A 23,622-nucleotide genomic window follows, 5' to 3' on the forward strand; every position below is an offset into this window, starting at 1 on the left:
AGGGCAGGTGGTGGTAGCATGGCAGTTTCTGACTAGTTGCCTGAAGCCTGGGATGTTTTGGTTTTGGTTTTGGTTTTGTTGATTTTGTTTGTTTGTTTGTTTTAGTAACTGAATTGCCTCAGTTTAGGCCCAGTGTCCTACACTGTCAATTTGGCAATTTGAAGCCTGTTATGGAATCCGCCTTTCCTTCTCAATAGTTATGTAAGTTCATTTCTGAGCCTTCGATTTGATTCCCTTAATTAAAGTGTACTGATCTATCTGTTTCTATAACAATAACATGCACATTTAATCACTATTGCTCTTTAGTACTGAGTGAAGTCTGGGAAGACCATTCCTCCAGATTTTTTTTAATTATTCAGGATTGTTTTGGCTATCTAGGGTTTTTGCTTATCCATATGAATTTGGGAATTGTGCTTTCAGATTTGTAAAAAAAAATTAGTGTTGGAATTTTGATGGGGATTGCATTGAATCTGTAGATTGTAGATGCCCATTCTCACTATGTTAATCCTGCCTATACACTAAGCTTTATTCCTAATAAAGATGGTACCAAAAGCCACTTGTTATTTTCCTAAATTTGGTTTCTATGAAGATTTTAAACACAGTGTTGAGATAATAAGTTTCAGATTAGAAAGAACAATGTTAATGACTTCCTGCTAGAATCTCCTCTCACTTATTTAACTAGGCAATGTCAACAAATAAAAATTTGGAGACTGTCTCTGTGCTGTCTGGTTAGCCTGGCTACAGGTATATCTATGTTGATGGTTTTCTCAAAGCACCGGCTCGTGATTTGGTTGATTCTTTGAATAGTTCACTTTGTTTCTACTTGGTTGTTTTTTACCACAAGATTGATAATTTCCTGCCATCTACTCCTCTTAAATGTATTGCTTCTTTGCTTTTCAGATGTGCTGTTAAGCTGTTAGTGTATGCTCTAATTTCGTATAACTACTATATCTGATTCTGTGTCTTATTTATAATGCAGTTCTTTCCTTGGAGTCAAAAAGAAAATTTCATTGTCACATCACACTACTTCAGAATCAGTCTGATAATTATGTTAATATTTTCATAATATCTTTCTCTTGTTATCATAATCACTGAAAACAGTGGGATTTCTCTTCTCTTCCAAATACTTTTTAATAGCTTTTATCCATTTATCAAAATATTACCATTCCATGAAGAAAATTTTCTGTGACTATCCCATGATTATGATAAAATTTTACTTGATATTATTAAGTAATATGATTAAAATTATATCTGCACAAGTCTTTTTTGCCTTGTCAAGCAATATGTCTTCAAATTAATAAGCACACAAAAGGTATTTGCTGTATAGAGACCTCTAGGTTAACTATAATGTGTCTGCTACAAAATCAAATGATCAACTATTGGTTCTGACATTCTATTATCATTTTGGACCTGTCAGAAATTGTATGAAGTGGGACCCAGTTATAAGTAGCATTGTACAAGTAGCAATCTTTCCTCTAAAATCAGCCACTATGATATCTACCTATAAATGGAGCAGGTTTTATATAATGATGTCTATAACATTGTATTCAAAAATGGAAGAAAATCCTCTCTCTCCTGTATCTATGAGTAACATAGTCACGATTGATAAATTCTGACTGACAATATAGTAAGTTAAGGTTTTCAGCTGTGATTATTGTGACTACAGTAACAGGTGATTCTCAGGCCTCTGAAACTAGTTTGTGGGAAGAATTAGAGGGGTAAATATGTGGATGAGTGAAGACATCAATGTTATATGAAGATTTTGATGAGCAATTATTGTATGTGCTCATAATAAAAAAAATGTCAATGAAAGAAAAGAGAGTAAGCACTATGCTGTAGTTTCAGATGAGTGTGAGAATCCCATTGAATTGAACTTCAAGATATTCATTTTATATTCTCATGACTTTGGGGGATATTTCCCTGTTCTTATAATGTGTAAGAGACTAAATATAAAGATTTTGGATGGACTGCTTCCAGCTAGAAACTGTCTTTGCAAGATGCAGGGAAGAAAAGTCTTGGTGAGAAAAACACTGAGTATACAAAGGAAGACAAAAGACATTATTAATTTATAAATTATAGAATGGTGGTAAAATAAGAAAAAAGAAACAGAAGGATGTCACAGGCAAAGAAGTATTTTGAATGTGAAATGGTGAAACTGTTGAAGAAAATTCTTCACTTGTACCTGATCCCATTCCTAACATATTGTCTATTTGGATACAGCTTATAGACCTGGCAAAGGGAATGAGGGTTATTCCTTTTGTTATCATTGTGAATAACTACTAAAATTCTGATGCATCATAGTGAGCCATAAAAGAAAAATAAAAGTCTGTGAAAATTCAATAAGATAAAATTACCCAGTGCAAAATCTTTCCAGGATACTCACAGATGCACAAGTTACAATTGAACTGCAGTACTGAAAACTAAGAATATGTCTCATTTGTCACCATCCTTGTGATGGATAATATATATTTTCTGCTACTATATTCAGAATCACAATGGAAATATACCTTTGGGAGTATGTGTATCAGTGTAGTTTAAACCAGCAACATAGTTACTTTGGAAAGAATACAGACACATCTTTAGCATACACCTTTAATATCAAACAGTGAAGGTAAAGGTAGTTGGTAGAAGGAAGTGCCCATGTTTGAAAGTGATGTCAAATTTAGACTTGCAGACATAGTGAAGAATCAGAGAAAGATATTTCAGAATAGGATATTCTCTAATGAGAACTGTGAGAAGACATGACTTAGAGAGCAGACAGACAAACACACACACACACACACACACACACACACGGAGGGGAGACAGAGGGAGAGAGAGAGAAGAGAAGAGAAGAGAAGAGAAGAGAAGAGAAGAGAAGAGAAGAGAAGAGAAGAGAAGAGAAGAGAACGAAGAGAGATGGTATTTTTACTGGAAGTTATTTTACAGATACAGATTGAAGAAAGAACAAACTAGCCACAAATGAAGACAAAACAAACAGAAAATGAGAAGAATACAGAAGATTAGAACATATTTCTAGAGTTAGTTTGTGGTCAACAGGAGCAATTCAGTCAAAAGTGAGGGGAACCAATTTGAATTAGTCAGCTAGGGGAAGAGTTTTGAGACAGAGAGCTGAATTAAACTCACTAACCAGGGTTCAGAAAAAGCTAGAAATGGTGAGATTATTCAGCAGTAAGTCTCAGAAGTGGAAAACATTCTAAATTTGTACAGAGGCTAGAATCTTTCAGAACTAGGCCTAGGTTAGAAGATGAAAACAGTGAACATCAAATGCAACAATTACTTCAGGCAAATAAAAGTTAATTTTATATTAGCATGTGTTTTCAAAGGTTTTACTGAGGAGTAAGAATCCCAATCTCCTGAATGTGAATAGGAATATTGAACTTGGTCAAGCCATCAAATTAGACAAATAGTAAAAATAAATCAAATAAATAAATATTACTTGCAACTTTCAGATTTCAACTTATCCCAGCAAGGATAATCAAGAATAGAAAAGAGAACAAACTCAAGAGGATGTAGGAAAATCTTACCTAACCCTCATTCAGTGTTGGTGAAATTGCAAACTAGTGCAGCTACTTTTGAAGTCATTGTAGTCTATTAAGTATGTGACCAAACAATTAAATAAGTGGGTGAGTAAATACATACATGTCTAAGTAAACATATAAATAAATAAGTAAATAAATAAATAATCTACTATATGGCTCAATTTGGCCTATGGCAACAGCTGTTAAGCCATCTCCATTGCATGTCTGCACACAATAGCCAAGGAATGGAAATGACTTAAATGGCCTAAGATTGATGGATTAATAATGGAAACACAGTAAAATTCTGTTTTTCTGTAGAGAAAAACAATATTTTGAAATTTTTGTGTAAATAGATAGAATGAGAAAAATATTGATGGAGGAAACTCAGAGCCAGAAAGACAAACAATATATAATCTCCTTACTGCATAAACCACATGATTAAAAGAAATGATAGTGGTGAGCATCTACTATAGAGAGAAAGTTAGCAGGTAGATGTGCATTAAAGAGGGAAATAAATATATTAGGGGGCACTATGATTGGGAACAGGGGTGGGAAATCAACCTAGAAAGAGCAGTAGGGAAGAGGACAGAGGGACAAAAACCATTAATGATATTTGAAAATGCCATCCAAAAATCAAATAATCATATAATTCTGTTTACATAAACACACACGCGCTCACACACATATGCACACAGACATACACACCACTCCCAAAACATTATATTTTATTGCTATTGCCCTTACTTGCTTCTGAGAGACTGAAAGTAAATCTCTATTACTGAAGACATCACAGGATTCTACCACCGAACTTGGATGGACAAACCTGGATTTGACCTAGAAGTGTACTCCCCAGAGACTAGGTTCTGTAACATGGAATAATACAGTCCAAGATGCCAAGGGTGTAGGACAATGAATAGTTGTATTTAGCCTTGACACTCTTGACTCACAATAACCAGAAGGCAAGTTATCCCTAAACGTATAATAGTTCCAATTACATCATGACAGTAAACAGCTACTAAATAGGTCTTAATGCCCACTCAATAGGAGAAATTCATGAGATTATGGGAACTAGAAGAGAATCTAATAGTGACAACTACACAAACTAGCATAATCTCTCAGTGCATACTGACTATTGTTGAGCCATACGTAAATGTAACTATACAGCAGATGAAGACAAAGAACTCCATAACTGTCTAAATAGAAGGAGGAACTGGTGGAAAGATGAAGTGTCCCAATTCATCCAGTTATAGAACAATCTCTCTGCTTACGCTCAAGAAACCTTTTTGAAGAGAAGACTATTCTAATAACCAAAGTACAAGGAAGATGGTGATAAGATTCTTATTTCTATGCATGGTAGGAAATTGGCACTGTACATTTCAACAATATGGTTTCTTAAATAAGAACAAAATGATATCAAGTAACATACCAACGTGCATGTGTGAAATCTCAGGGAACCCAATTCCTAGATGAAGAGTTATGGGCAACTAATGCTTGCTGAGAGCAGAATCAGTCTTTCTAAGAATGTATATGAATGGGGTTGGAGATTTAGCTCAGTGGTAGAACGCTTGCCTAGGAAGCACAAGGCCCTGGGTTAGGTCCCCAGCTCCGAAAAAAAAGAACCAAAAAAAAAAAAAGAATGTATATGAAGGAAAGGAAGGGATACCACTAACTTGAGAGAGAGCAGGGGACTCATGGGGAGTGGGTGGAAAGAGGTGAGTAAAATGATATAACTATAGTACTTACACCAGAAATTCTCAAATATGAATTAAAATGAATAAAACATATAATTTTAGTTATTATTAAGAATTAAATTTATCATTTCTAAACTGTTTTTTAAATACAAAGAAATAAACGTAGGCCTATAGATCCATGTCATATTCATCATTTGCTCACATTGTTGACTCTGAGAAACGTATGAGATTTTGGGAGACTAAATCTAAAGTTGAAATTTGTAATGGTAAAAATTATGAAAGGTTCTCAGCAAGTGAGTAGTAATAATAGCAGGTAGGGTAAAATAAATAGTACTAATTCAACATATATATTATATATATATATATGATTTACTCTAACAAATAATGGTCACATGATTTCAACTTACATGATTTTTATTCTTTCAAATATTTTTTTCAATGCAAGCGTGACATCCTTATTCCTTAGGCTGTAGATCAAAGGATTCAGCATGGGGACAACAGTAGTATAAAACACAGATGACACTTTCCCTTGGTCCATTGAACTCACTGATGATGGCTGTAAGTACATGAATGCAGCAGAACCATAGAAGATGGCAACAGCGGAGATGTGGGAACTACAGGTACTGAAGGCTTTGTACTTGCCTTCTATGGAGCGAATGTGGAGGATGCTGGCAATGATGAAGATATAGGAAATAATAATAGTCAGCGTTGGGATAAAAATATTCAGTGTACCAAAAAATAGAATCAACATTTCATCGATATAGGTACTAGAGCATGCAAGCTTCAAGAGGGGAAGAATATCACAGAAAAAGTGATTGATCACATCTAATTTGCAAAACTGAATCCTAGTAAGGAAGCCTGTGTGAACTGATGCACAGAACACAGCAAAAATATATACCCCTGAAATCAAGGAACTGTAAATCTGGTAAGACATGGTTGCATTGTAAAGCAATGGGTTACAAATGGCAAGATATCTGTCATATGCCATTGCAGCTAGTGTGTAGCACTCTGCAGCCCCAAAAATGATGAAGAAGTAGAGCTGAGCCAAGCATCCAGGGTAGGAGATGATATTCTTCTCTGTCACAAAGCTCACCAGCATTTTAGGGGTAACAACTGTGGACTGACAGAAGTCAGTGAAGGACAGACTGCTGAGGAAATAGTACATGGGTGTGTGCAGATTGGAACTGAGCCCAATCAATGTGATCATGCCCAGGTTTCCTGCCACGGTTATCAGATAGATTACTATGAAGAGGAGGAAGAGGGGCAGGTGGAATTCTTGCTTCTCTGAGAGCCCAGCCAAGAAAAACTCAGTCACTGTACAATGGTTTCCTGTTGCCATGTCCTGCATTTAGATCCTGAAAGAGTAAAGGTATTTTAAACTTGTTAAACTGGAAGACATTAGAATATCTTTGCCCGCCATATTATTACCTTAACTAAATCACTTTAGATAAATAAATGTTATCTTTTATTTTTATTTCATATCTCATATTTAAAAACCAAGAATTCGAAGGGGAGGGGGGAGGGGGATGTTTGCCCGGATACCGGGAAAGGAGATAACACTCGAAATGTATATAAGAAATACTCAAGTTAATAAAAAAAAATAAAATAAAATGTAAAAAAAAACAAGAATTCATTTTATATAAACTATATAGTTTTTTGAGTATTTTTGAGTGCAAGTTTTCATAATTTTTATGATTTCAAATCAATATCCCTAGACTGAGATTTAAAGTGGGTATCCATGTGGAAAATTGCCTGGCTGTTTTAAGTAAGCAAGCTTTCTGAAGATGTGTTCCCTAAATGTAATGTAATCCAAAATGTAATTTCTGATCTCTATAGCTTTTATTTTAAGACATTCCCATTTGTCTAATTCTTCAGGTACAGAAATTCTTTAAATACCTAAATGTGGAAATTAAGAGATATCTGAAGAAGTCATTGCATTAACTAGTGGACCCATCGTGCTATCAGAATTTAATACTGGAACACATCATGGTATGAAGAAGGGGATCCTTACTACTACTACCACCACCACCACCACCACCAATACTACCACCCCACCACCCCACCACCCCACCATCCCACCATCGCACCACTACCACCCACCACCACCACCACAACCACCACTACACCACCACCACCACAACCACCACCACCACCAACATTACCACTCCACCACCACCACTACCACCACCCCACCACCCCACCACCCCACCATCCCACCATCCCACCACCACCACCTACCACCACCACCACCACAACCACCACTACCACCACCACTAAAACTATTATGACCACTGCTATCACTACAACTATTACGACCACTACTACTACTGCTGCTACTACTACTACTACTACTACTACTACTACTACTACTACTACTACTATAATCACTACTATTCATTTATTTATTTTCATTGCAGTCCCTTCCCACAGTTGCTAATCCCATTCCTTGTTCCCCTTGCACCCACAGAGTCTCCCTCTCCCCTGGATTCTCAAGTCTCTGAAGGATTAAGCATATCTCCCACTGAGGCCTAACCAGGTAGACCTCTGCTATATTTGTGCCAGGGTTTTTGGGTAGGCTCATGTATGCTCCTGGTTAGTGGCTCCGTCTCTGGGAGCTGCTTGGGGTCTGAATTAGTTGAAAACGATGGTCTTCCTATGGTGTTCCTCCCCTTCAGTTTCTTCAATGCTCCATCTAATTCAACCATATGGGTCCCCAAATTCAGTTCAATGGTTGAGTATAAATATCTGCCTCTGTTCCAGTCAGCTGCTGGTAGGGACTCTTAGAAGACAGCCATGCCATGCTCCTATCTATAAATACATTGTAGCATCAGTAGTAGGGTCAGTCCTTGTGGCTTTCCTCCCCATGATATTGATCCCAAGTTGGGCTGGCCATTGGACCAACTTTTCTTCAGTGTCTTCTCTTATTCCCTGAAGTTCTTTTAAACAAGAACAGTTCTTGATCAGATATTTTGACTGTGGGTAAGTAACCCTAACCCATTGCTTGAAGTCCTGTCTATCTCCTGGAGGTGACTCTTCAAGTTCCCTCTCCCCACTGTTGGGCATTTTGGCTGAGGTCACTCTCTTTGAATCATTAGAGTCTCTTACCTCCTGGGTCTTTGGTATTCTAGAGGGACTTCCCAATTCTCACACCCCGATTCTGCTTTTATTCATTCATTCTCTTGGCCCTCTGGGCTTCTTTCCTATCTGACCCTCCCCATTCCTGATCAGGTTCCTCTTTTCAGCTCCTCATTTTTTTCTCACACACAGGTCCCTCTCTGTGTCTCTCATGATTACTTTTTCCCCATTCTAAAGGGTATTACAGGATCCTCTCTTAGGCCTTTCTGCTTCTTATACATCTTAGAGTATGTGGGTTGTATTCTAGATATTCTGTATTTTTCACTAGTATCCACTTATCAGTGAGTATATACCACATATGTCCTTTTTGGTCTGGGTTACCTTCTAGTTCTATCCATTTGCTTGCAAAATTCATACTGTCCTCATTTTTAATAGCTGAAAAGTAGTTGATTGTGTAAATGAACTAAATTTTCTGCACCCATTCTTTAGTTGAGGTACACCTGGTTTGTTTCCGGCTTAAGGCTATTACTAGTAAGTCTGCTATGAACATGATTGAGCATGTGTCCCTGTGGTATGGTGAGGCATCTTTTCGGTTTATGCCCAAGAGTGGTATAGATTGGTCTTCAAGTAGAACTATCTCCAATTTTCTGAAGAACTACCAGATTGATTTCCAGAGTGGTTGTACTAGTTTACAATCACACCAGCACTGGAGGAGTATTTCTCTTTCTTCACACTACAAGGTGGAACTAGCAGGTAACCCAGACCAAAAAGTACATACATGGTATGTAATCACTGATAAGTGGATATTAGCCAAAAATTCAGAATGCCTAGAATACAATCCAAATAATAGAATACAAAGGTATCACCAGCATGTGATTTCAGTTGAGCTTATGATCTTAGCCATTCAGGTATGAAGTGGAATTTCAGGGTCATTTTGATTTGCTTTTCTCTGATGACTAAGAATTTTGAACATTTCTTTTCGTGATTCTCAGCCATGCAAAAGTCCTCTGCTGTGAATTCTACGGTTAGCTCTGTAGCCCCTTTTGGTTTTGGTTATTTGTTTTTTTAGGAGGTTACTTACTTGAGTTTTTATATATTTTGGAAATTATATTTGGAAATTAAATTAGCCCTCTGTTGAATGTAGGGTTAATGAAGTTTTTTCCAAATCTGTAGGCTGCTGATTTGCAATATTGACAATGACTTTTACCTTACAGAAGCTTTTCAATTTCATAAATTCCCATTTATCGATTCTTGATCTTAGAGCTTAAGCCTATTCTATTCAGGAAATCTCCCCCAACCCTGATCCCTGCCACATGCCAATGAGTTTGAGGCTCTTTCCCACTTTTTCTTCTATTACATTCCTTGTATCTGGTTTTATGTTGAGGCCATTTGGACTTGAATTTTGTGCAATGTGATAAATATGGCTCTATTTTCCTTTTCCTACATACAGACCTCCAGTTTGATCTGCACCATTTATTGAATGTTTTTTCCCCCACTGTATGTTTTTGGTTTTTTGTCAATGGTCAAGGGTTCATATATGTGTGAGTTTACTTCTTTGTTTTCACTTCTATTCCAATGATGACCTGTTTGATTCTGGAGCAATATTATGAGGTTTTTATCACTATTACTTTGTAGTATAGCATGAAGTCAGGGGTGGTTATTTCCTCAGAAGTTCTTTTACTGTTGAGAATTGGGTTGGCTATCCTGCATTTTGTGTCTTTCCATATGAAGTTGAAAATTGCACTATGTCTGTGAAGACTTGTGTTGGAATTTTGGTGGGAATTGCATTGAATCTGTAGATTGCTTTTGGTAAGTTAGCCATTAAAAGTACGTTAATCATACCAAGCCATGAGTATGGAATATCATTCAATCTTCTGAGGTTTTTTAAATTTCTTTTTCAGGGAATTAAAGTTCGTGTCATAGAGATCTTTCACTTGCTTGGTAAAAGTTACACCAAGACATTTTATACTATTCGTGGCCATTATGGGGGACATTTTTTCCCAAATTCTTTCTCAGACTGTTTATCATTTGTAAGGAAGGCTACTGGTTTGTTTGAGCTAATTCTATATTATGTCATTTTGCTGAAGTTGTTTATCAGCTGTAGGAGTTCTCTGGTACAATTTTGGGTGTCACTTATGTATAAAATCTTATCATCTGCAAATAGTGATATTTTGAATTCTTCCTTTCTAATTGGATCCCACTGCTCTCCTTTCATTGTCCAATTGATTTAGCTAGAATTTTGAGTACTATATTGAATAGACCAAGAGAGAATGGGCAGCCTTGTACTTTCTCCGATTTTGGTGGTATTGCTTCTTGTCTCTTTCCATTTAATTTTGTGTTGTTTTGCTATATATTGTTTTTTATTACATTTTGGTATGTACCATGAATTCCTGATCTCTCCAAGATTTTAATATGAAGGAGAGGCCAATAATAGTCAAACTCAAGGCTGAAATCAACTAGTGAGAAACAAAGAGAACCATGCAAAAATAAACAAAACTAAGAGCTGGTTTTTTGAGGAAATCAACAAGATGGATCAACCCTTAGCCAAATTAACTAAAGGGCACAGAGTCAGTATCCAAATCAAGAAATTCAGAAATTAAAAGGAATATAAAACAATAGAAACTGAGGAAATTCAAAGAATCATCAGAATCAACTACAGAAACTCTACTCTATGAAACTGGAAAATATAAAGGAAATGGATGATTATCTAGACAGATACTGCCTGCCAAAGTTAAATCAATATCAGTTTAACTAATAGTCCCATAACCCCTAAAGAAATAGAAATAGTCATCAACAAAGTCACAACCAAAATAAGAAAAAAAAAAGAAAGAAAAACGAAAAGCCCAGGGCCAGATAGCTTTAGTTCAGAATTCTACCAGACATTCAAAGAAGAGATAATACCAACACTCCCATGGAATAAAAACAGAAGGAACACTAACTCATTCTATGAAGCCACAGTTACTCTGCTACATAATCTGCACAAAGATCCAACAAAGAAAGCAAACTTCAATTTCCCTTATGAATGTTGATGCAAAAATACTCAATAAAATTCTCACAAACAGAACCCAAGAACATATCAAAACCACCATTCACCATGACAAAGCAAGCTTCATCCTAGAGTCGCAGGGATTGTTCAATATATGCAAATCCATCAACATAATACACTATATAAACAAACTCGAGGGAAAAAAGCCATATGATCATCTCATTAGAGGCCTTTGAAAAATGGGATTCATATTTGGGAAACATTCTTCACAGAAACAGACTCAATCAACAGTGATTACAGAGTGAGGCCTTTTAGACAAATTTCATATATTCAGCCCCATCACTTTCCAATGGCACTGTTCACTAATACAGTGTATTTTTATTTTTTAAGAAAAATATCTATCACTCAGGAAACCTTCAGTATGTTTGTGTATGTATGTCTGCACACACACGTGCATGCATGTATGCATGGTGTGTGTATGTGTGTGTGTGTGTGTGTGTGTGTGTGTGTGTGTGTGTTCTTAGCTCATATTGACATTCTCTCGATGAAAAATAGGGTATTTCTACATAATAAAATTAGAAAAACAGGGTCAATTCAGTTTTTTCTTTCCATTCATACATTGTGAACTAAGAAGAAATGCAATGCAGAGACACATTAATTAGGATAAATACAATTATTATTGTCTATCCTATTGTATTCTGAAACAGTTAATCATTTTGTGTACAGAGTGATTTCCTAACTGAATTAGAATTTAGTCACTAAAAAGTAAAATGATTGAAATGCTTTTAAAATGTAAAAATTTATGTCTTGCATAGAAAACCTCTAAACTCTCAAAAGGCTAACAGATTTAAGTAGACAGGAATGAAGGATCAATGAAATGGGAGTCCCTTTGTCCTCTGGAAGATTGATGCCCCAGTGTTAGGGAATGCTAGGGCAGTGAGACAGGATTGGGTGAGTGGGTCCAGGAGTACCCTCAAAGAAGTAGGGCAGAGGGGAGTGGCATAGGAGGTTTGCAGAGGGGAAACTGAGAAGGGGGATAACACTTGAAATGTAAATAAATAAAATAATCAATAAGAAAAGAAAAAGAGAAGAAGAAAGTAGACAGGAATGATAGAAGGTCTTGAAGATGATGTTGAGTAAATTATTGGCAGCTTTAGAAGAATCCAGCTTCAGGAGCTTTAGAAACTCACAAAAATAAAGAAAAATCAAAGCATACAAAGATTCTTGTCATAAAATAAGAGGGGCCAAAAGAACTGTAGGAGCAATAAAAAAATGAGAAGTTCTGTGAAAACCTCTGTACTTAACCTGACCTAGCCAATGTCATCCTGGTTTCATAGAAAGAGCCACTGCCTCAATAACCCACATTGGACAATTCACCACAATGTGGTGTGAGGGGGATTTCTCTCCCCACTGAGCTATGCACTACTATTTATTCTGAAATGGGGAAGACATTGTATTTAATTGTGTTCTTCCTAATAAGATCTCCATAATTCAATGCATAGTTCTAAACTTAAAGTCATGAAGATGACATAGTTAAAATGAATGTGTAAAAAAAAAGAAAAAGTCATGAATGTATTTAACAGAATTTTAGAAAGGAGGGCTTATAGTGAGGAATATTAGACAGAGAATGATAAAAGCAGTACTAATTAGAATGTGCGTGTGCCTTTGTGTGTGTCTGTTTCTGTGTGTGTCTGTTTGTATGTATGCATGTATGTATGTACATGTATAAAGTTGTCAAAAGCTATAATAAAAGATAAAAATTAATTAGTATGTCATCTAAATTAACTACAGCTCTCTTCCAGTGGCTCAGAAATCATTGTGAATGGGGTTAGGAAGCCTGTGGGATTAAGGTGGTTGATGACTACAGGAAAGCAATGTATCTGGGCACAGCAGAGCTGTTGCTCTTGAGTCAACCTGATTTTGGCAGCATGTGCAGGATATTTGTAAGTGAAAGCCAGATGTCATGCTGATATGGAAAGTTTGGACGGAGTTCACCCCAGCTAAGGAATTACTGACAGTCTATAACTTCTGAGAGAGGACATGTTAATCTGTTCTCAAAGTATAGTATACTACCAGACAAAGTGTCCATATGGCAAAAAGCAACCATATACACACAAAGATATGGAAGGGACAAATTGACCCTGATGGGAAAACAGTAACAACAGGAAAAAAAGTACACAGGAAGGGAAAGAGCATGGATTTGGAAGAGTTGAGGGATGAAGAGTGAATATGATCAAAGCATGTGCATAAAACTTTCAAAGAGTTAATTAAAATATTTTAAACTTAAATGAAAATAAAAGAGTTTACAAATACAGTGATTATATATATATATATATATATATATATATATATATATATATAAGTTTTATAATCTGCCAAAGGGCTTACATAAAATACATAGGATATTTGTATTAAAGATGCCAAAAAGACATCAAAATCTTTAATATGAAATAAATATATTAACTGAGAAATAAACGATAAAATATATACAAATTCTGTATGTGGGATATGTGTGTGTGTTTGTGTGTGTCTGTGTGTGTGTCTGTGTGTGTATGTGTGTGTGTGATCTTATGGTCATTCATATTATATATCTATTTAATCAAAATGAGACACATTCATGCAAATGTTTTAGAATGGCTTTGGAAAAGATATGGCAATGCCAAATATGGATAAGCAGTACATGATGCATTACAGCATGTGCTAGTGGAATAAAATATAAAACTTGGAAACATTGAAAAACTAGCTTGACAGCATATTATAAGTATGAACACATCTTCTATGCAGTGCAATTATGTTTTTTATGTTTTCTCCTGGATAAATGGCAACATTTTTCTGCATAAATAATTGTGGAAAAAGTGTCCTGACAGCTTTACCTATTTATTACTAAAGTTTAGGTAAGAAAAAATTCCAAATATTTACTTGTACATTTGGTATTGAATAGAATCCTTATTAGCATTTATAGAGGAACAAATCTCTCATTTAGGCAATAACATATATATCAAGAACATGGTATTATTTGAATAGGCATAAAAATAGATCTTTCAGATTGACCTAACACATGAATTACATATATTGTCACAATTACTGTGAGTTCACATGTGAAGCTGTCCCCTTGTATCTGAATGATATTGTTCCCTTGTATTCATCCACCATCTTTAGTTAATGGGACTCCTCTTTTGGAGTTGTTTGCCAGTGAGGACCCATCAGTACCTTCAAAAACCCCAGGCTCTTCTCAAATCTATTAGTTGTATTCCACAGCTCAATAATCTGACCTTGTGGCTAAAGGCACCCTCCAGTGGAATCACAGAGCATGGATATATCTGGCTTGGCCTGGAATTTTCATCACTAGTGGCTTGCTTTCATGATGCTGGATGCTGGATGCTACTATGAATACTACTGGAGAGAAGACCCGCTCAACAATCTTATACAACTGTGAAGCCTGTGGACTACATTAACATTTGGAAGACATTATCATTGGAACAATAGTATCATGAACACCATAGGAATATTAAACCATTTTCTTCTACAAGGTGAAACCTACATCTGACAATATTGTCAGACAAAGGACCTGAAATTTTCTTAAAGTTTTTAAAAGAAACTTATCTGTGAAAGTTGAAATCTATATTGTCCATAAATAGACACTTAGTAATTGAAGCATTACATGTATATGTTTTGGTTGGTTATTTTTTTTGTTTTTTTAGCCATTTGTTTCTATGCACAATGGATTTCTTGATGCTGTTCTTACTAAGCAAATCACAGTAATACCTGCACTAAAAATTATGATTATCTTTTTCTTACTTTTTGAGTTGTACCTTTTCTCAATAAGCAATGGGATATTGTCTATTTGCTGTCCCATAGGTTTAAGCCTGCTTTTCTTATATAAGTTCTTCATTACAATCTTTATATTTGCTATTTTTGTATGTCAAACATGAATTCTGCATTCCTACTTTAATATTATGTCCTCATATTAAAGCATATTTTAGTTGAATCCCTCCAATTAAGAAGTAAAATAGCATTAAATATGAACAAGTTAGTAGCAAATATCAAGAAGTCAATATAATAAAATATGCATGATCCTCATATTTTGGATATTTCAAGAGAATTTCAAGAAAAATTTAAGAACAGAAGAATTTATCATAGAAATGTTTTTGATATTTAATATCATAAAGAAATTAAGTCTCACGGGTAGGTTTGTCATAATACAATAAGTGGAGTTCACATATAAAGTCATAGCACTTAAGACACCACTACATATCCCTACTGGGTCATTTCAGACTTTACAGTAAAAATCAGTGTAGTCTTTTAAAATTGTACATCTTAAAAGAATACAAATCTGGGATCTGGAAACTCTAAATGTATATAGTGACCAATACTAAGCTTTCTTACTGAATCTCTTCATTTTAATATGCATGTACACTATTGGCAGGGACATTAATTTCTTTTAAAAATATTTTGTTCATCAATTTTATGTGTTTGTTTATACAAAGTATGTGCACATTAGAAAACTAGAGAACATCTCTGGACAGGATACTTTCTCTTTCTATCATGCAGGTTCTGAGGATTGAATTTATGTCATCAGGATTGCATAGCAAGAGCATTATCCTCTGAGAGTAATGTATCTAGATGCCCTTCACTAAGATAATATGATATGAAGTATGCATTAATGTATTTCCTAGTGTTAAAATTCTGAGAAGTCACATATGATGATTACAACACTAATAAAAATTTCCAATGCAAAAATATAAACCTGTTTAAGAGGAAAATCAAACACTATTGCATTTTTCTTAGCCTGATATCCAAAAGAAAACTGAATCTGCTGAAGACCTCCTCTTTAATGTTCTGCTCTCCTCAAGATCAGCTCTACATTATTACAACTGTAAATAAGTGGTTCCTATTCTATTTCTAGACTCACTGACTTTTTTTTTACATTTTATTTTTTTTATTAACTTGAGTATTTCTTATATACATTTCGAGTGTTATTCCATTTCCCGGTATCTGAGCAAACATCCCCCACCCCCCTCCCCTTCATTATGGGTGTTCCCCTCCCAACCCTCCCCCCATTGCCGCCCTCCCCCCACCAGTCTAGTTCACTGGGGGTTCACTCTTAGCAGGACCCAGGGCTTCCCCTTCCACTGGTGCTCTTACTAGGATATTCATTGCTACCTATGAGGTCAGAGTCCAGGGTCAGTCCATTTATAGTCTTTAGGTAGTGGCTTAGTCCCTGGAAGCTCTGGTTGCTTGGCATTGTTGTACATATGGGGTCTCCAGCCCCTTCAAGCTCTTCCAGTTCTTTCTCTGATTCCTTCAACGGGGGTCCTATTCTCAGTTCAGTGGTTTGCTGCTGGCATTCGCCTCTGTATTTGCTGTATTCTGGCTGTGTCTCTCAGGAGCGATCTACATCCGACTCCTGTCGGTCTGCACTTCTTTGCTTCATCCATCTTGTCTAATTGGGTGGCTGTATATGTATGGGCCACATGTGAGGCAGGCTCTGAATGGGTGTTCCTTCAGTCTCTGTTTTAATCTTTGCCTCTCTCTTCCCTGTCAAGGGTATTCTTGTTCCCCTTTTAAAGTAGGAGTGAAGCATTCACATTTTGATCATCCGTCTTGAGTTTCATTTGTTCTAGGCATCTAGGGTAATTCAAGCATTTGTGCTAATAGCCACTTATCAATGAGTGCATACCATGTATGTCTTTCTGTGATTGGGTTAGCTCACTCAGGATGATATTTTCCAGTTCCAACCATTTGCCTACGAATTTCATAAAGTCGTTGTTTTTGATAGCTGAGTAATATTCCATTGTGTAGTGTACCACATTTTCTGTATCCATTCCTCTGTTGAAGGGCATCTGGGTTCTTTCCAGCTTCTGGCTATTATAAATAACGCTGCAATGAACATAGTGGAGCACGTGTCTTTTTTATATGTTGGGACATCTTTTGGGTATATGCCCAAGAGAGGTATAGCTGGATCCGCAGGAAGTTCAATGTCCAATTTTCTGAGGATCCTCCAGACTGATTTCCAGAATGGTTGTACCAGTATGCAATCCCACCAACAATGGAGGAGTGTTCCTCTTTCTCCACATCCTCGACAGCATCTGTTGTCCCCTGAGTTTTTGATCTTAGCCATTCTCACTGGTGTGAGGTGAAATCTCAGGGTTGTTTTGATTTGCATTTCCCTTATGACCAAAGATGTTGAACATTTCCTTAGGTGTTTCTCAGCCATTCAGCAATCCTCAGCTGTGAATTCTTTGTTTAGCTCTGAACCCCATTTTTTAATAGGGTTATTTGTTTCCCTGCGGTCTAACTTCTTGAGTTCTTTGTATATTTTGGATCTAAGGCCTCTATCTGTTGTAGGATTGGTAAAGATCTTTTCCCAATCTGTAGGTTGCCGTTTTGTCCTAACCACAGTGTCCTTTGCCTTACAGAAGCTTTGCAGTTTTATGAGATCCCATTTGTCGATTCTTGATCTTAGTGCATAAGCCATTGGTGTTTTGTTTAGGAAATTTTTTCTAGTGCCCATGTGTTCCAGATGTTTCCCTAGTTTTTCTTCTATTAGTTTGAGTGTGTCTGGTTTGATGTGGAGTTCCTTGATCCACTTGGACTTAAGCTTTGTACAGGGTGATAAGGATGGATCGATCTGCATTCTTCTACATGTTGCCCTCCAGTTGAACCAGCACCATTTGCTGAAAATGCTATCTTTTTTCCATTGGATGGTTTTGGCTCCTTTGTCAAAAATCAAGTGACCATAGGTGTGTGGGTTCATTTCTGGGTCTTCAATTCTATTCCATTGGTCTATCTGTCTGTCTCTGTACCAATACCATGCAGTTTTTATCACTATTGCTCTGTAATACTGCTTGAGTTCAGGGATAGTGATTCCCCCTGAAGTCCTTTTATTGTTGAGGATAGCTTTAGCTATCCTGGGTTTTTTGTTATTCCAGATGAATTTGCAAATTGTTCTGTCTAACTCTTTGAAGAATTGTATTGGTATTTTGATGGGGATTGCATTGAATCTGTAGATTGCTTTTGGTAAAATGGCCATTTCTACTATATTAATCCTGCCAATCCATGAGCATGGGAGATCTTTCCATCTTCTGAGGTCTTCTTCAATTTCCTTCTTCAGTGTCTTGAAGTTCTTATTGTACAGATCTTTTACTTGCTTTGTTAAAGTCACACCGCGTACTTTATATTATTTGGGTCTATTACTTTTAATATTATATCAACTATCCACATTCTATGCTCAGTTACTTAATCTACTGCCATTACCCCCTGGTTCATTATTACATTTGGAAATTATGTTTTATTGTAGATAGACTGGTAGCTTATACAACCCTTAAAACATTCTTAAAATTACTTATTCATGCCTTAAATTCTATTTAATATAGAGCCCTTAACCCTATGCCCATTTCATGAATGGAAATCTTGTGCCATGGTACTGATATATGAACCACCTTAAAAAATAAAAATAAAAATGTAAAACTATAAAAATATAAAAATAGTTGTGCACTTGAAATCTACTAGGTTGAGTGAAATCATTCTAATATCTTGATTTAAAGACACTTTCTGCCTTCTTTCTCCCCATGCCCACATTTCCTTCCTCCTAGCTCTTTTATAGCCTCTTCCTCTTCATCTCTCTCTAATTATTTCACTGCAGTAGTGGTGAGTAAAGTGACATCAGCTCTACTTTAAAGAATTTACAACCTTAATCTGCCTGAATATCATATATTAATAAGAATGGGAATCTAAATATGTGATAAAATATACACAGAAAATAAAAGTAGGAGGAAGAGGCAAAAAAGTCATAATTAAATTGGTTATACATACTCATTGGCTAATATTACATATAGAAATGTACCAACATTCAAAGTAATGTTGTATAATAAACAAAAATTTGAGTAAATTCACAACCCGAAAAGTTTGAGTACCATCAATATTCCAAGATTTTACACTTATATTTTTATGAATTTTATAAATTTACATGTAATACATACATTGTTTTTATATTATATAAATTTTTTATCATTCATAAATATGTTTATATACATATTATATGCTGTTTACATATTTATATAAATTTCTATATTTGTCATTCATGAAAAAGGGTTTTGCTATCCACTTATTCCAATGTCTGTAGAATCAATATAGTTCTCTGAAACTTCATTTTGCTGTCATTATAACTTATGCTCCTCAATGATTACCAAAACAAAATAAAAATACGAAACATATTATACTTAAGCAAAATGTTATGAATTACATACCTAACAAAAACTTACTTTCTCTCTCTCTCTCTCTCTCTTCCTCTCTTCCTCTCCTGGCTTTGCACAATTAAAAAAAAACAAAAACAAAAAAACAAAAAAACAAAAAAAACCTTACTTTAGTGGGTTATGAATTCTATAATATAGAAGATAATATTTAATCTTATAATTGATATTGATTACTTGAATTACAGGCTTCATGGTAGGAATTACAGAGTGAGAGGATTTTTATACAGTCCAACAATATAAAAGGTTTTCCTTTTTGACTTAAATTTGAAAGGGACATCACTCATTTCTCATGTTAAGGGGTATAACATGTGGCCAGCATCCATTAAAAGTTACTACAACCTCAAAAATAAGTTGAACTTACTACATATTAAAAATAAACATAAAATATGAAATCAGTTTTAATGGTTTTATATATTAAAGCAGTGGAAATAAATTAAACAAGGACAAATTTAATAACCCTTAAATTGTTTTTTAAGTGATTATTAATATTCAGAATGAATAGATTCAGTCCAATTCATATATAATAAATATATCCTGTTAAATAAATGAAACAACAGAATTCATAGACTAATAGCAATTGAAGGGAGATTTGTAACTTTTCATGAAAAACAAATCTTAGAATGGAGCAAATTATACTATCCTATTATAATTTATACTAATAGTTATTACACAGTGATTTCTGAAATATTTCTCATGTGGCTTCTCAGCTGAGGAGCTGTTGAATTAGAAAGGCTGTTAAGTCAAGAGGTAACAATGATGCCTGAGGTTTGGACTATTACTGATTCGCCTCTTAATTATCATCTTTTATCATAGCAGTACCTCTCCCAAGGCCTTGTTAAGGATCCCATTTCTTCTGTGTTCCATGAAGTTAGACAACACTAATATAAACCTATTTGCTATTATGCTATATTTCAAGCCATGACATTTATTGTGTATGTTATACCTAAGGAAGGGTCATTGAAGAGATGAAACACAGAAGTTGATAGATGTGTGAAATATATTTAAAGGTGATTTAATTAGTACACAGCTTGCAGGTTTTAAAACATTTTGTAATGATTAAAAACATAAAAGATACATAATTTAATAATCATAGGGGAATTATATATCAGTTTGATATTTTAAAAAAGTAAAACCTTATTTATTCATGCTCATAGACTATATTGCACACTAAATCTAATGACAATTGACTTAATTTTTGACTTTTATAGATCTATAGAAGCAGTTTTCTTAACTTTATTTGTAAATCCACAATTGTCCACCTACCTTGATTCATCCGAATTCTTCATATGTGATGGGGACATATAGTTACTTAGAGTTCCTAGATTTTATTACAGTTATTTCTTGTCTACACTTTAGAATACTATTCATTTTCCTTGAAAAAGTATTGCTAAGACATTTTTCTTTTTTATCTGGTAAATATGTACTTCCTTTTATATCCCATCAAAAACTATGGCTGGCATATTTTGATTTTCCGAAATCTTATAGTGGATTTATCCTTTCTAAAACATACTCATTATATTCTAATTTCTGAACGCCATACTTCCATAGTTAAAACTACACTAGTAGTCAGATGAACAGTTGAACTTCTTAGCCAGTCTTCTCAATAATACGTGTGGCCCACATTATACATTTTATGTTGCTTTTAGTAATAAGGAAATAATTAGAAGAATGAATGGGGAAATTCAGCTACTTCTGACTGACTTCTGAAAGTGACATAGACTTCAAAGAACTTCAAATCTGAAAGTGATTATTCCAGAACTCGTAGTCCCAAATAAATCTGAATGTGTGTGACAACACATCCCATACTTCCATCTAAACACTACCATACTTCTCCTGAAATTCTCAACACCTACATTTATTTGCTGTTTGTATATTACACTAATCAGGAATTAGCAGAATGAAGCACTCAATATTCCACAGACAATATTCAGAATAAAAGGCCCAGTGTTCAATGGCAATACTACCTTAGAGAATACTTTGCACCTAGAGTCATCTTCTTCCAGGACTCACCCAGTTTGTGTCTCTGCAGTTTTGATTTCACACCAGCAGTAACTTGAGCAGTTGTGAAGCCCTGTCCTGAGGTTAGCTTCTTCAGCTACTCTATGTCAGAAAGTTAACATTCCCTAAGGATGTTCAATAGTCTGCAAATATGCAGATGATGAAAGTAAGCAATTATTTTTGCTAATTCCCCAGTTCCAAGTTATTATTTGAATGGTTCTGCTTATATATCCCAGTCATAAAGATTTTGGATAAAATGAGCAATTACATACTAAAGAAGGAATACATATCCCATGAGAATGGTGAATGAGAAATAGGCTCAGGACATTGAAGTGTTGATGACATAGACTTCAAATGACAGTAAAGTGTCCACAATAATATATTAAAGAAGAAAGGAAAGTAAGATCCAATAAAGAAGAGGCCAGTAAGTAGATTTTCAGGGTAGTCTCCAAACTAGAAATGAGCATCATCATAGTTTTAAGTCTAGTGTTTTTCACATAAATAGACCAAATTGTCAAAATTTTGGACATATGTTCATTATGATGATTGTGAGATGTTTTATAAACAAGTGCACAATCAAAGAGCTATGAAGTTGATGGGGTTGATGCTATAAAGTAGGTAGATGGATTCTCTCCCTAGCATTTCATTTACTTTTGTCTCTATGATGGATATGTGATCACTTTCATAAATGAAATAGTACTGGACAATTATAGAAATTATATATACCAAAGATATCTGAATAAATGATTAAATATTGACAAACAGATTAAAATGAATAACACTTGAAACAATGTATCACTTAATAAGTCTATCCTAATAAGTAAATATCATTCAGTTTAGATAAATGATTTTTTCTAATATTTCATTCCAGGCAATACTGACATCCTTATTCCTTGAATTGTAGATCAAGGGGTTGTTTATGAGCATGCCAATGATATAAAGCATGGAAGGCACTTCCCTTGGCCTAAGAAGATGCCTAATGATATCTGTAATTACATGAATGCAGCATACCCAAAGAACACAGCAATGGCATAGGTGGGGGAGCAGTAGGTACTGAAGGCTTTATAAGTAGACTGGATGCTAAGGATAGTGGCAGAGAGGAAGATGTAAGAAGTGAGAATAAATATCCAACTTTGGGGCAACAATGTGAAGGGTTCCAAAACACAGAACCAAACATTCTTTAACATAAGAACTTTACCTTTAGTGGGGAAGTTTTGTGTGGGGAAGATCATAGAAATGGTGGTTGATCACATAAAGTAACAGAACTGTACTCTGATCATGAAGCATGTATGATCTGATGGACAAATGGCACCAATAATATATACAGCTTATACCAGGATAATGGAAATCTAATAGAACATGGTCACATTGTAAACCAAGGAGATATATGGCAACCTATGAGTCATATACAATTGCAGATAACATGTGACAGACTGTGATGACAAAAAATGGGGAAAAATTAGAACTGAGCTATGTATTGAAGGTAGTAGATGTGGTTGTATTCTGTCACAATTAAGGGCAGACTACTAAGGAAATACTACATGGATGTGTGTAGGTGGGAACTGATCTCACTCAGATTCCCAACCACAGTGACCATATAGATTCGTATAAAGTGGAGAAAGAGGGGCAGCTGAAGTTATGTCTTCTTAGAGAATTCACTTAGTATAAACTCAGGAATCCTGCAATATTTTCCTGCTGCCATATCCTGCATTAAAATTGTGAAGAAGAAAGAAATATATTTCTATTATAGTGATTTACTTAAATTCAGAATACAATTTTAGATGCCTGTAACATTTAGCTATGTATAATTATAACCTATTTAGGCTTATTAAGCATACAGAAAGTTATATTAACAGAATTTCTTAATTTAATATTTAACTGGCATTATTTTTTTAAAAAATTCAGAATGTATGCAATGTGAAATATGGCCCATGAAAATCTTGAGCATTTCAGTGGCTTCTAGGCAATGTGTTTAATTGAAGCTTACATCAGATCTCTTAGAACTGTAGGTTGACGTCATTACACAGGTGAAGGCAGGTACAGAATAGAACAAGGCCTGTCAATGGACGAGAAGGAAGGATGGGCGGTAGAAAAGT

At 35.2% G+C, this 23,622-nt stretch overlaps 1 protein-coding gene and 1 pseudogene across 1 annotated transcript; both read right to left on the bottom strand.

Moving 5' to 3' along the window:
- Nucleotides 1-5,615: 5,615 nt before the first annotated feature.
- On the bottom strand, nt 5,616-6,560 carry Or8g28 (olfactory receptor family 8 subfamily G member 28). The gene has a single exon (NM_001000598.1). The coding sequence runs from the start codon at nt 6,558-6,560 to the stop codon at nt 5,616-5,618; it is 945 nt and encodes a 314-aa protein (NP_001000598.1).
- Or8ak1-ps1 (olfactory receptor family 8 subfamily AK member 1, pseudogene 1) lies at nt 22,358-23,228 on the bottom strand (annotated as a pseudogene).

Source organism: Rattus norvegicus, chromosome 8, assembly GCF_036323735.1.
Source record: "Rattus norvegicus strain BN/NHsdMcwi chromosome 8, GRCr8, whole genome shotgun sequence".
Lineage (NCBI taxonomy): Eukaryota > Metazoa > Chordata > Mammalia > Rodentia > Muridae > Rattus > Rattus norvegicus.